At 48.2% G+C, this 14,727-nt stretch overlaps 1 non-coding gene and 1 gene segment (V, D, J or C); one reads left to right on the top strand and one right to left on the bottom strand.

Annotated features, from left to right (window-relative positions):
* Positions 1–770: 770 nt before the first annotated feature.
* trnat-cgu (transfer RNA threonine (anticodon CGU)) lies at positions 771–842 on the bottom strand. The gene has a single exon. It is a non-coding gene; the product is annotated as a tRNA-Thr (tRNA).
* Positions 843–2,151: 1,309 nt separating this feature from the next.
* Positions 2,152–3,000, top strand: LOC129693368 (T cell receptor alpha variable 9-2-like). The segment is given in 1 exon segment: positions 2,152–3,000. A coding segment is annotated over 1 exon segment (480 nt).
* Positions 3,001–14,727: the final 11,727 nt, after the last annotated feature.

Below are 14,727 nucleotides of genomic sequence, written 5' to 3'. Positions count from 1 at the left end.
GAGGGAGAGAGAGAAAGAGGGAGATGGAGGGAGAGAGAGGGAAGGAGAGAGAGGGAGAGAGAGAGAGACGAGAGAGAGGAGGAGACAGAGAGAGGAGAGGAGAGAGAGAGAGAGGAGAGAGAGAGAGAGGAGAGAGAGAGATCGGAGAGAGAGAGAGAGAGAGAGAGAGAGAGAGAGAGAGACCTAAAAGGGGGAAATCTTTTAGGACCGAGATGAGAAAAAACATTTTTTCACACAGAGAATTCTCTGCCACAGAAGTTAGTTGAGGCCACAGTTCATTGGCTATATTTAAGAGGGAGTTAGATGTGGCCCTTGTGGCTAAAGGGATCGGGGGGTATGGAGAGAAGGCAGGTACGGGATACTGAATTGGCTGATTAACCATGATCATATTGAATGGCGGTGCAGGCTCGAAGGGCCGAATGGCCTACTCCTGCACCTATTGTCTATGTTTCTATGAGAGTGTTCCCTCCATTCGATGCAACATCATATACAGTTGCTGTCAAAAACATTGGAAATCGTTCCCGACACCGAAAGCACGACGTTGGACAATATACAATGGACAATAGATAATAGGTGCAGGAGTAGACCAGTCGGCCCTTCGATTTTCGTGATTCACTTTGGAGAATCCACCAAATGAGTAACGTGCTTTAAAGGGTGGTGTTCATAGCAGGATAAAAAGAGCGCAAGTGCACCCGAGCGACCGCTTTGTGCAGTTTGAAATTGGAATAGGGCGCCACTATACAGAGTGCTAAAGGAAGCTATACGTCTGCAGGCGCGGACGGGATTTGAACCCGCGATCTTCGGTTTACGAGACCGACGCCTTGCCACTTGGCCACCGCGCCTCTGTTCGAATAGCATTACCGCGAGACACATAGGCATGGCTAGACTTGCAGAAAGAGTTCTGTAACTGAGCTTGCCTGTAAATGTTACGATCTGTGCAATGATGAACGTTGACTGAATAAAGCTGTGCTGACCGACCAGGTAACGGCGATGTTGAAAGTGAAGTTAGGTACCCTGACTGATAGGCGGTTAGTCCAAAACTAACTAACTCCATAAACGGCGTAAACCTAAGGCTATTCACACACCGGGAATCGAGCCGAAAGCACGTCACAGAAAAAGACCAGCTTCTGAAAATTGGACAATCAGATACGCAGGTGGCGAGTCAAGTCTACTCATCTGGCAAGTAAGTTTTGGACCACCAGCGCGGCCATTCTAACGTGGCAAAGTTTCGCTTGGCCGCGGGCAGTTGCTGCCCTCTAGTGGTGACTTACGGATGTTCTGCCCAGGGCAGTTACATTCAATTCAATGTCTGAAGAAGGGTTTCGGCCCGAAACGTTGCCTATCGCCTTCGCTCCATAGATGCTGCTGCACCCGCTGAGTGTCTCCAGCATTTTTGTGTACATTCAATTCAATGCCTCTTTATCGACAATTATTGTTTAAGACTGGGTAATAGTCCAGACCCACGAAGGAAAGATGCACCGATTACTTAAATTAGGGACACTGAGAGGACTTGAACTAAACCCATGTTGCAAAGAGCACGTGGATTTTAATCTCCCTCGGTAACCGTGTTTGAACACAACTGGTGGCAGTCTTTGTATCGTGTGCCACGCGGTCTCCTCATATTTCTCCCTCTTGGTTCCAAACAATTGTTCGTGAAACCGGCGCGACTTGCATCGGGACTGAATCTTTCCCCGTTCCCTTTCCCAGCTCGGAAACATGCCTCGAGTCAACGTGTGAAACACGCACAGCTGCTAGCTGGTTGGTGGAATCGAGAACAATTTTCCGCAGAGACGATTGGGTGTCACGTACCACCTATATCCGCATTTACCCAAATCAGAGGCGGAAGGTGACTCTTTCCCCGCACATCCGTGATAAAACAAATACGATGGACATCGCTGGCGGTTCAAATCCCTGGCGCAAACAACTCTCAGCAAGCATGTTGACATTTCATTCGTGTTCTATTTTCCTATCAGCCGCTTTCTTAATCGGTAAGTTCGCGTGTTACACGCGTCTGCGCTTCGCATCCGCAGTTGATATTTTATTAAATCGGTCTTTATTCCAGAACACACTCACACACACACACACACACACACACACACACAGTCCTCAGTCAGATGAGGGGTGATACTAAAGTCCCCATGGACTATTTCATTCACATTACGAGAGAATCAGGAGGTATTGTGTCTGTTGGCTGGATCCAAACTAGAATTCAGCGGATATGGGGCCTTGTTGTCCATTGATGTGGGCTCATACTCGACTGTGATACTCCTTAGATACATAGGAATTTAAGAATCAGGATATTATTCAGTATACGGGCGGCACAGCGATATTGTCTGATTTAATGCCGTTCCGGCCTCCTGCAGGGTATTGTCGGGGGGATTCCGTTTCACAGACATCGGCTGCAACCGCAGTAAGCGAAGGTGGCGCCGTTGAGTTACGCTGTAACTACACAGCCACGAGCACACAGGTTCCGTATCTGTACTGGTACCGTCAATATCCCGGTGGACCCATGGAACTTATGCTCTGGATAAGCAAGTACAGCTCAAGCCAGGACAATTCACCGGATCAACACTTTTCAACCTCTCTTGATGATTCGGGGCGGATCGTCATATTGACTGTGTCTGAAGCACAACTGGAAGACTCTGCAGCGTATTACTGCGCCCTGAGCCCCACGGCGTCTCGGCGCGGTGCTGAGCCTGTACAAAAACACCACATGATTTCACAGGCGGGTGCAGCTGTGGACAGGATGAAGTTGAGTGGGCGGTTCCGACTCGCAGTTATATTTCGTTGGCTCCACACTACCAAGCATCTCACTCGCTAATTCATAGAAACATAGAAAATAGGTGCAGGAGTAGGCCATTCGGCCCTTCGAGCCTGCACCGCCATTCAATATGATCATGGCTGACCATTCAACTCAGTATCCTGTACCTGCCTTCTCTCCATACCCCCTGATCCCTTTAGCCACAAGGACCACATCTAACTTCCTCTTAAATATAGCCAATGAACTGGCCTCAACATCGGGAACAATCTTCCTGCATCTAGCCAGCACAACCCCTTAAGAATTTTGTCAGTTTCTATAAGATCCCCCCTCAATCTTCTAAATTCTAAATTCGACGGGAAAATATCTAACGCCCTTCGTTTGAAATCCCCAGCCTTTGACTATCTTCTTACCCGTTTCAGATCCTGATATTGTCTCCTACGTCGTAAATGAGGTGAAATCCGGTCGTGTCATAAGAAATGTATTTACCCTGGTTTCCCAAGGACTTTTACGACAGAAGGAAATTGCGGCATCTGACCTGAAAGTCATTGACCTACAAAAAATAAACGCGTGGTAAACATTCAAGAAGGCTTCTCGGAATGGCTCTTGCACCTGTTTTGACATCTCTTTTCGCGTGTCGTTGCTTCTACAAAGTTATTGTTGTTTCTCAAGGTTCTCAAGCTAAGACTTTAGGTCTATGGTGTCTACGAATCAATAAGTAAGTAAGAAATTCACATCCGGCCACAAAAACCGCGATGACGTAATTGTATGAATGCTTTCGTTTGCGAATGGAACACATAGAAACATAGAAACTAGGTGCAGGAGGAGACCGATCGGCCCTTCGAGCCAGCACCGCCATTCATTGTGATCATGGCTGATCGTCCCGTGCCTGCCTTCTCCCCATATCCATTGACTTCACTAGAGCGCCTAGAGCTCTATCTAACTCTCTCTTAAATCCATCCAGTGACTTGGCCTCCACTGCCCTCCGTGGCAGGGAATTCCATAAATCCACAACTCTCTGAGTGAAAACGTTTTTTCTCACCTCAGTCTTAAATGACCTCCCCTTTAATTCTAAGACTGTGGCCCCTGGTCCTGGACTCGCCCAACATTGGGAACATTTTTCCTGCATCTAGCTTGTCCAGTCCTTTTATAATGTTATATGTTTCTCAAAACACCTCTCATCCTTCTAAACTCTAGTGAAAACAACCCTAGTCTTTTCAATCGTTCCTCGTATGAGACAAAACAAGAGAGTGTGCAGAAAAGTGCGAGAGAGAGAAACAGACAGATGGGAGATAAAAAGGACACAGCGATTCAGGTGGGACGCAGAGAAGAGATGGAACTTGGGGTGATTTGGTGCTATTAGCGTGGAAGATGACTGCAGATGCTGGTCTGAATCGAAGGTAGACACAAAATGCTGGTGTAACAGCGGGACAGGCAGCATCTCAGGAGAGAATGAATGTGTGACGTTTCGGGTCGAGACCCTTCTTCAGTCTCAAGAAGGGTCTCGACCCGAAACGTCACCGATTTCTGCTCTCCAGAGATGCTGCCTGTCCCACTGGGTTACTCCAGCATTTCGTGTCTACCTGGTGCTATTAGTATTGGTATTTGTTGATTATTGTCACGTGTACCGAGTTTCAGTGCAGAATTCTCCCAAAAACCGCATATTTCCCACCAGCAATGTTCAGTTGTTAAGCTGAAGGCACATGTTGTGTCAGTGGGTTTACCTTGGAGCGATCAACAGTCGCCGCGAAATCACAGAATATGACGTTTCAAACATTTGCTGGAAACCCTGAACACAAACAATCAGATTTGTACAATTTATAACCGAGGATTATAACCGAAAATTCTTAAGGGGTTGAAAATTCTTAAGGGGTTGGACAGGCTAGATGCAGGAAGATTGTTCCCGATGTTGGGAAAGTCCAGGACAAGGGGTCACAGCTTAAGGATAAGGGGGAATCCTTTAAAACCGAGATGAGAAGAACTTTTTTCTCACAGCGAGTGGCGAATCTCTGGAACTCTCTGCCACAGAGGGTAGTTGAGGCCAGTTCATTGGCTATATTTAAGAGGGAGTTAGATGTGGCCCTTGTGGCTAAGGGGATCAGAGGGTATGGCGAGAAGGCAGGTACGGGATACTGAGTTGGATGATCAGCCATGATCATATTGAATGGCGGTGCAGGCTCGAAGGGCCGAATGGCCTACTCCTGCACCTAATTTCTATGTTTCTATGTTTCTATGATTTAGTCGTCTGTCCCCTTCTCTGTCTGAGGGGGGGGGGGGGTTACAGAAACTTACAACATTCTTAAGGGGTTGGACAGGCTAGATGCAGGAAGATGGTGACACTGAGTTGTATGATCATCCATAATCATGTTGAATGGCGGTGCAGGCTCGAACCTGCTCCTCTGTACATCAAAGGAGACATGGTGGAGAGGGTCATTGACTGTACTTCCTGGGGTACTGTACCATTGCAACTGGCTCGGAAAGGAAGGCAACACTAAGAAGACTGTACTAACTAACGTCCGAAAGCGATCGCAATAAACGTCGAACTCACACCTCCGCTGGATGACAAGTTTTTACCGAGGGTCCACGATCGCCGTTGCGCCCGCGGGCTGGGACCCGCGATACGTGAAATTCATCATACACGGACTCCTAATCTACCCGGCCAATCACCGTCTTCACCACCTGGTCTGCCTCATCGGGAGTATCGGCGGATACAGGTCTTAGGTGAGAAGGCCCGGCAACCGCGCATATTATAGAATAAATTAATGTAGTGATGGTAGACCCATCTTATCGGTGTCCATAATTTTACTTTACGAGGCACTAAACTTCACTCATACGGATCGTTTAATTACAGTCGGCGGGGGGCAACACTAACAACAATTCGTGGAGTGCACACAGGTATATGAATGTGCGATATATTTTCTCTATTATTTCTGTTACTTTAATTTTATTGAAATTTTCAATTTAAGGAATTCCTTGGGGACGCGCTATATGAGAGTGTCAAAGTGATGGGTTTTGCTGGTGTTGTTCTGTTTAGAATTTCTTGTTTATCGCCGATGCTCCTTGTAGGCTGTGTTGTCACACTGCACGGGAAGTGCAATATTGAAATTTCGTCGTGATACGGAACTTCTTGTGCCAACATGCTGGACAAATAAGAAACGTATTCGACGATTATAAGTTGGTTGCGCATTTGTCATGTTTAGTATTGGTCAGATGTCTACATGGCCACCCAAGTTTTGTATATCGCCTCCCTTACATTATAAGGATATACTCCCCTATCTTGTCATAAGAACGTTCCGCCCATACGGCCCGCATATCTATCAGGAGGAGTAAAGGGTTAGTGGGCGAGAGGAGGGATAATCGTTTAGAAGAGCATAGGAAACTAGCAAAACAAAACTGGCGCCTGCAGGATGGTCACGGAGACCATTCACGTGCCGCTTCGAGAGCCGTGCGACCCACCAGTCAATACACGATCATGTGTGTGAGTCATCCGAAGCAGTATCCCGATACAGTGCGTTCTCCTTACCCTCTGGATCCCGCTTAGCCCCAAGAGGCCCCAGCGCTATATCTAATAACGTCCACTTTATTAAAGGCATAGCCAAACGAAGTGCTGGGCCGCGAGCTACGCCTCTGCACGGCAGGAGTTCCAGATAGATTTCACAACTACTTGCTGTGTGAACAGAAACAGGGTATCCTCATTCGTCGGATGTGAAAGATTTTCCTGCTTATCAAGAACTCTACTTGTGGAGACCTTGTTCCCCAAGTTTCCCCAACATCGGGAGCACAATTGCGTGATTGATCTAGCCTGAGAAGCGACTATTCTAAGATGTTGGTTTGAAGTTTGTTAGAAGGCAAGATTTTAAAGAGCTGAAGTACGATGAGATTGCATATCCCACAGGCCTGCTTCGATCACAGAAACAACTGGAGATTGTCATTGATTTCATCAGCCCCCATTTGACAATCCTGCAGAATGATTCTCACTAAGTCGAAGTGTATCGTCTGGTGTCACTCGCACGAAACCAGAGAAGCATCAATTCTACATGCATCAAACGCTTCCCTGCAAGTGGTAAGGAGTACCTTTCTTTCAATGTTGTCACTGAGGGAACACATGATACTCACTTCCCAACAGAATTCCTCGATTCACTCGAGCTCTCTGGATTACCACCGGCACAATATGTAGTTGAAAAAGGATCTCCAATCTATCTAATGAGAAAACCTGGAGCCACCAAAGCTAGCGCACATAGGAACGCAGGATGATTGTGGCGAGCTACACAATAATCGATCGGTTGCAAGAATAAACATGGGAGCTTCAAGGTGACTTGTAGGTCATTCCTAGATAGCACTTATTTTTCCATAGAAACATAGAAACATATACAGTTGAGGTGCAGGAGTAGCCGCGCATTCGGCACTACGCACCGCACCGCCATTCAATATGATCATGGTCGATATCCACTACAGTATCCCGTAGCCATGTGTTAGTCTGGTCATCCCCCTGATTCAGGACGTAGCCAATCACGAGCCGCCCACATCCCGAACTCCCACTTAAATAGTAGCCCAATGACCCTGTGGCCTCGACTACCCTCTGGGCAGAGAGTTCCAGAGATTCACCACTCTCTGTGTGAAAAAAAAGTTCTTCTCATCTCGGTTTTAAAGGACTTCCCCCTTATCCTTAAGCTGTGACCCCTTGTCCTGGACTTCCCCACATGCTGAGGGAACATCTTCCTGGCTCTAGCCCGTCCACCCCTTAAAGAATTTTGTAAGGTTCTATACAGATCCCCTCTCATGCTCCTAAATTCTGGAGATTATAAACCAGAATTCGAGAATCCCGTTTTCTCATAACGACAGTCCGACATCCATTCCCAATCATCTGGTGACCCTTCTCACACTGCCTCACAGCTATGTCAAGGTAAGCCCTTCCAAGAACATATTTGGATTACCAAACGTACCCAATACTCCGGTGTTTATCCACAGTAAGACCCTGTACAAAAACTTTATTGTAGAACCTCCCTGCTCCTATAACTCAAATCCTTTTGCAATGAAAAGCTAACATTAAACAATTCCAGCTTTGTTCTTTCCTGCCTGCTGCACGCTGCGAATTCCTACCTTCATGACTGGCGTGACCAACAACCCAGGTCTCGCTGCATCTCCCCCTTTCCAGAATCGCCACACATTATCAGATAATAGATTGTTCCAGAAGGTGATAGAATGATTGAAAGTGCAGCGTACCCAATTCCCCCTTCAATCACGTTTTTTGCACAAACAGCGTATCCATAAAGCACTAGGACAAAACAATTCAGCCCCCTCGTTGGCATGTCGTACCTCGACAAACTCGGTGCGCTCAGCATTGACAACTATATGTGGCTCCTTAGGCCGAGGAAGATTATGAGAAATGTCTTGAACGTTTTCCTGAAGTATGCAAATCGACCAAGATCCATCAGTCATTACTCCGGTGCTTCGTGAATGATGAATTTGAGGCACCTCCATTAATCAAATTCACCTTCTTAAAAGAGGCAGTGAACAGCAGACCACCGAACAAGAAAGACATTAATAATTCTCATCTTTCACATTTAAAATTGTTTTCTTATTATTTTTAGAGTCATTTCACATTTTTAACTTTAATGAACCTTTTTGCACTTTAATGCCTGATGTGTTATTTCATCACAATAAACAACATAGGCATGGAAGGGTCATCTCATGGGAGAGCCCCTAATTGCATGGGGGGGGGGGGATTGTTTGTGGGAGATGGCACTGAAGTTGTGGGTGGGCGGAATGGCAAGGAGTCAGAGTGGGGGGGGTTGATGTAGGTGGGGTAGACTGAGTGAACTGCACTTACCAGGCGTGAGTGACTGCACGCCAGCCCCCCAGCCGTGAGTTAGTGACCGCCATATGTCCAATAGACCATTATCAACAACCTCTCCCCCTTCTCCTCTCTACTGCTGTCACGCATAGTTTTGGGCACACTTTCTGTCAGTTTTCACTTTTTCCTAGCCGCCCGTCAGGTCCGGTGACTGTACTGCCAGCTTCAGTGAGCTGAGCTGCCGTAGCCCAAAAATCCTTCTGCCCAACAACTCCTACTACCCTCTGGACAACCTTTGCGCAGCACCACGGGACTCATACTAGCTCCACAGAATGGCCCACACCCCTCACCCCCTCCCCTAATTCTAGAGGGACCCCCAGCTGACGGAGCAATCTTGGAATTGGGAAGAGGTGTATTGTGTTTTGGGTGCCCTCGATGTGAATACCACTTACTCTATACAATTAGAGAGTGAGGTGTAGAGAAGGTATGGGGGAGAGAGAAGGTGAGGTCTTAGTGGCGAGGGGGGCAGCGACTTTGGGGGTCAAGACGGATCGCAGCTTAGGGAGGGGTTGCAGAGCGTTGAGCGGCAGAGAGCGTCGGGGCAGAGAGGTGAGGAGATCGAGGAGTGAGGGTATTGTCGAGGTAGGGTGTGTATGTTTGCGGAGGAAAGAGGAGGGAGGGGGGGTGAAGGAGAGAGGAGAGCAGAGGGATAGGGAGGTAGAGACGGGTACTAGAGGGATAGAGAGAAGAGACAGGAACGAGAAAGCGGACGAGAGGTATTAGGGGGAGATGAGAGGGGCAGGGGAGAGAAGGTGAGAGAGGCGCTCCCTGATTGCTGAAGAGGGGAGGTATAGAGTTGGTCAGAGATAGTTTATATGATGGTGTAGACACACAGAGGGAGGGGGAGGGCAGGGTTCAAAGAGGGTTAGCCTTGGGTATCTAAGAGAGTACTGGCAGTAGGGGAGGGTGACAGATAGAGTAGCGGGATTGTAGAGATCCCGGGGTGAGAGGGAGGATAGCATCCGCGGGCTGGCCGAACTGAGTGGCGTGGGCTGGCGTTAGGCTCGACACGGGGTAGACGTGTGAGGGCCTCTACGAGTCGCACAGGAGAGGGTCGGGGGAAGTTAGGCAGAAAGTGGTACAGATACGTGAATGGAAGTGAGGTTGAAATGTATGGCAATGAGGGCTGAGGCAAACGGCGGCCCTAGTTCTATTTCTATTCCTCGGCAATTCTGTTTGACTGCTCAAACAGCATCTTAAAAATCCAGCACCAGAGCTCACAGGACAATGCTTGACAAGTGGTAGGGGACAGCGAAAGTATCGAGACTGACCGTGCATCTGGCTGGGGTTGCCCCCCAAACAGAGCCAAAGCTCCACAAACACTATTTCGAAACGTAATTGTGCAATTCTTCGTTCACCGCGTCGGAATGTTTGCTATGAGGCGCGAGTATTGGAATATAGATAGCAATACTCACAGTGCATCGACAGTAACAGCAACTGTATTATTATCACCATGGTTCTTCACCGCGTAGTACGCGACTGCGACTGAATACTTTCCCCCCAAACAACCTATTGCATTTGTGGCCGGCAACCGCATGCGTGGAAAAGCCCAAGCACTCAAATTATGCAGATCATCTGTACATATATATATGGAGGTGAGGAGAGGGAGGAGAAGAGAGAGGGGGGGGAGGAGGGAGAAGGGGGGGGATGGGGGGGGGAGGGAGGGGGAGGAGTGAGGGTGGAGGGATGGAGAGAGGTGAGGGAGGTTGGGGAGGGGGGGAGAGGGGGATGAGAGGGGAGAGGAGTGGGTGAGAGAGGGGGGTGAGATGAGGGGAGGGGGAGAGGTGGGGAGCAGGGAGGGGGAGGGGGGGGGGGGTGGAGGGAAGGGGGTAGGGGTATGTGGAAAGGGGGGGGGAAAGGGGAGGGACGGTGGGGGAGGGGGGAGGAGGGGAGAGGAAAAAGAGAGGAGGAGGAGAGGGGGGGAGGGGGTAGAGGAGAGGGGGGGGGAGAGGGAAGAGGGGGGGGGGGATAGAGGAGAGGGGGAGAGGAGAGGGGGGGGGAGAGAAGAGAGGGGGAGCGGAGAGGGGGGAGAGAGGAGGGTGGGGGAGGAGGAGAAGGGAGGGGAGGAGACGGGGGGGAGGGAGAGGAGAGGAGGAGGGGAAGAGAGGAAGAGAGGAGAGAGGAGGAGAGGAGGGGGAGAGAGGGAGGGGGGAGAGACGAGGGGAAGAGGAGGAGGGGGGTGGGGAGAGGGGGGAAGAGCGGGGAGAGAGGGAGAGAGGAGAGGGGGAGAGCAGAGAGGGGGGAGAGAAGAGAGGGGGGAGGAGGGGAGGGGAGAGAGGGAGGGAGGGGGACGAGAGAGAGAGGGGGGGGAGGGGGGAGAGGAGAAAAGAGGGGCGGGAAGAGACAGGGGGGAGAGGAGACAGGGTAGAGGAGAGAGGGGGGAGAGGAGAGAGGAGAGTAGGGAGAGAGGAGAGGGGGTAGAGAGGAGAGGGGGTGAGGGGAAAGGAGAGGGGGAGAGGGAGGGGAGGGGGGGGGGGGAGGAGGGGGAGAGGGGGAGAGGAGAGGGAGAGAGAGGAGAGGGGGAGTGTAGAGGGGGAGAGAGGAGAGGGGGGGGGAGAGGAGAGCGGGGAGAGAGAGAAAGAGAGAGGAATAGGGAGAGAGAGAGAGGTGGGGAGAGAGAGTAGGTGGAGAGAGAGAGAGAGATAGTGCCTTTTTAATTCAACCCAAATAACCATTTGCAGGCAGCGCTTTTTTTACTTCAAACTAACTATATTTTCATTTTCAAACCAAATTAAGGGTACTCACAGTGCTGTAGACATTTGTTCAGTCATTCAGAGCTCAGAGTGACAGAGACTTATTGACAGATCTCCAGCTTGCAGAGACTAATTGAGGCACACCAAGTCCTGGTTTTATAGTCCCTTCCCTTGCCTCCAGCGGGGGCAGCAGAGAGAATGGTGAATTTTGCAAAAACATTAATGTTTCTGTTAATTTTCATCGACGGGAAAAATCCTCAGCACACATACGGCGGAGGGGGGCTCTGAGCAAGGTGGCCAGAAATGATGGCCGTAGGTGGCGGCGTACTCTCGGAAATCGCAGCACAGATGGCCAAAACCTGTCAAGAACAGAGTTTTAGTAATATAGATATGGACACGTTGATCTGTTTTGTAATAAATGCCTACTATATTCTGTTATGCTGAAGCAAAGCAATAATTTCATTGTCGTATCAGGGACACATGACAATAAACTCACTTGAACTTGAACTTGAACGTCTGTGCGAGCAGCAATGTGGCAGAGGAGAAGGTCAACGCAAAAAAAATAAGGCGACTCTGAAGATGTACCTCAGTAAATCATGACCCTGAATAATTCCCCAATGGAATTAATTGGACAATGATCTGGTTTAATCTCTGGTTTAATCTGGTGTCATTTCATGATGGGTGAGGTCACTTCCGCTTCAATCCCGAGCAATCCTCAATTAAGCTAAGCGGAAAAGACATACAACCCTTGCTGTTGCCCAGACCTTATTAGCTACCATAGAAACATAGAAAATAGTTCCAGGAGTAGGCCATTCAGCTCTTCGAGCCTGCACCGCCATTCAATATGATCATGGCTGTTCATCCAACTCAGTATCCTGTACCTGCCTTCTCTCCATACCCCCTGATCCCTTTAGCCACGAGGGCCACATCTAACTCCCTTTTAAATATAGCAAATGAACTGGCCTCAACTACGTTTTGTGGCGGAGAATTCCACAGATTCATCACTCTCTGCGTAAAAATCTTTTAAAAAAAACATAAGATACTCTGTTATAGATTTTGCAATTAATGTTCCCTCCTGTCTAGAGGCCTCGGATCCGCAACACAGTGTTGTTCTTCTCTCTCAAGCAATATTAACTGCACTTTCAAGTATTCCCAACATTTTATATTCTGTTTTAGCTTAGCAACGTCTGAACTGTTTATTTGCATGCACAACATGTCTGGTCTGACTTACTGGCGTTCTTATTTTTCTTCCTGGTCTTTAGTTTCCGGATTCATCTTTAACAAACACTGATTCATTGACGTTGAAGACATAATGTGTCCTATTTTCATTCCGCGAGCCACATGTGCACAGGATGAACGTTTCAAACCTTAGTGAAATATCCGCGACAACCCGATTAGAATCAAGCGATGGAGAGACAGACCGAAGCTGCACGGCCTGGCATATGAGGAAAGGATGGGTCGACCGAGCTTGTATTCACTGGAATTTAGAAGGATGAGAAGGGATCTTATAGAAACATATAAAATTCCTCCGAGATTGGACATACGTGAAAAATGTTCCGAATATTCGAGGAGTCCGCCTCGCTCTGAAAACTCCATTGAGAAGAATTTGCAACAATTGGCTTGCCGTTTCCCGCGCATGGAATTACTGAGTCACGTCATATCCCAACTTTTGACATTTTGTATTACATCTGCAAAACACCCACCTTTTTAAGTGTTTCCTTATAGAGGTACGCACTGCCCGATTCCACCGTTTAAAGTATTTCACGTTTTGTCATTGGAACAAAGGTGACCATGAAGGCATGAGAGGAGAGCTGGCCAAGGTAGACTGCAAAGGGATCCTAGCAGGAATGACAGTGGAACAGCAATGGCAGGAATTTCTGGGCATAATCCGGAAGGCACAGGATCATTTCACTCCAAAAAGGAAGAAAGATTCTAAGGGGAGTAGGAGGCAACCGTGGCTGACAAGAGAAGTTAGGGGTAGAACAAAACTAAAAGAAAAGATGTATAACACAGCAAAGAGTAGCCGGAAGCCAGAGGATTGGGAAACTCATAGGACCACAGAAGGAAACAAAGCGGGCAATACGGGCTGAAAAGATGAAGCACGAAGGGAAGCTGGCCAGGAATATAAATAAGGACAGTAAAAGCTTATTTAGATATAGTAAGGGAAAAAGAGTAGCAAAGTCAAATGTGGGTCCCTTGACGGCAGACACTGGTAAAATTATCATGGGCAACAAGGAAATGGCAGAAGAGTTGAAGAAGTACTTCGGATCTGTCTTCGCTAAGGAAGACACAAACAATCTCTCATGTGTACTGGAGGACAGAGGATCTAAGGGGGTAGAGGAACTGAAATAAATTTGCATTAGGCGAGAATAGTATTGGGTAGGCTAATGGGACTGAAGGATGATACATCCCCTGGGCCTGATGGTCTGCATCCCAGGGTCCTCAGCGAGGTGGCTCTAGAAATAGTGGTGCATTGGTGATCATTTTCCGATGTTCAATAGATTCAGGGTCTGTTCCTGTGGATTGGAGGATAGCTGATGTTATCCCACTTTTCAAGAAAGGAGCGAGAGAGAAAACGGAGAATTACAGACCAGTTAGCCTGACTTCGGTGGTGGGAAAGATGTTGGAGTCAATTATTAAAGAGGTAATAATGGGGCATTTGGATAGCAGTAAAAGGATTAGTCCAAGTCAACATGGATTTATGAAAGGGAAATCATGTTTGACAAATCTTCTGGAATTTTTTTGAGGATGCGACAAGTAAAATGGATGAAGGGGTGCCAGTGGATGTAGTGTATCTAGACTTTCAGAACGCCTTTGATAAGGTCCCGCACGGGAGACTGGCGACTTAGAGCACATGGTATTGGGGGTAGGGTGTTGACATGGATAGAAAATTGGTTGGCAGACCAGAAGCAAAGAGTAGCAGTGAACGGGTCCTTTTCGGAATGGCAGGCAGTGGCGAGTGGAGTGCCACAATGCTCGGTTTGGGGCCGCAACTGTTTACCATATACATTAATGATTTGGAAGAGGGAATTAGGAGCAACACTAGCAAGTTTGCGGATGACACAAAGCTGGGTAGAAGTGTGAACTGTGAAGAGGATGTTAGGAGGTTGCAGGGTGACCTGGACAGGTTCAGAATAATATAGATAAAAGTGTGGTTATCCACTTTGGCGGCAAAAACAAGAGGGCAGATTATTATCTCAATGGGGTTAGGGGGAGGTGCAGCGAGACCTGGGCGTCCTTGTACACCGATCACTGAAAGATGGCGTGCAGCTGCAGCAGGCAGTGAAGAAAGTATATGGAATGTTGGCCTTCATAACAAGAGGATTTCAGTATAGGTGTAAAGAGGTTCTTCTGCAGTTGTATAGGGTGCTAGTGAGACCACATCTGGAGTATTGTGTACAGTTTTGGTCTCCTAATTTGAG

Source organism: Leucoraja erinacea, unplaced genomic scaffold (genome assembly GCF_028641065.1).
Source record: "Leucoraja erinacea ecotype New England unplaced genomic scaffold, Leri_hhj_1 Leri_269S, whole genome shotgun sequence".
NCBI lineage: Eukaryota > Metazoa > Chordata > Chondrichthyes > Rajiformes > Rajidae > Leucoraja > Leucoraja erinaceus.
Note: the sequence above shows the minus strand (reverse complement) of the source record. Positions and strands in the feature narration are given on the sequence as shown.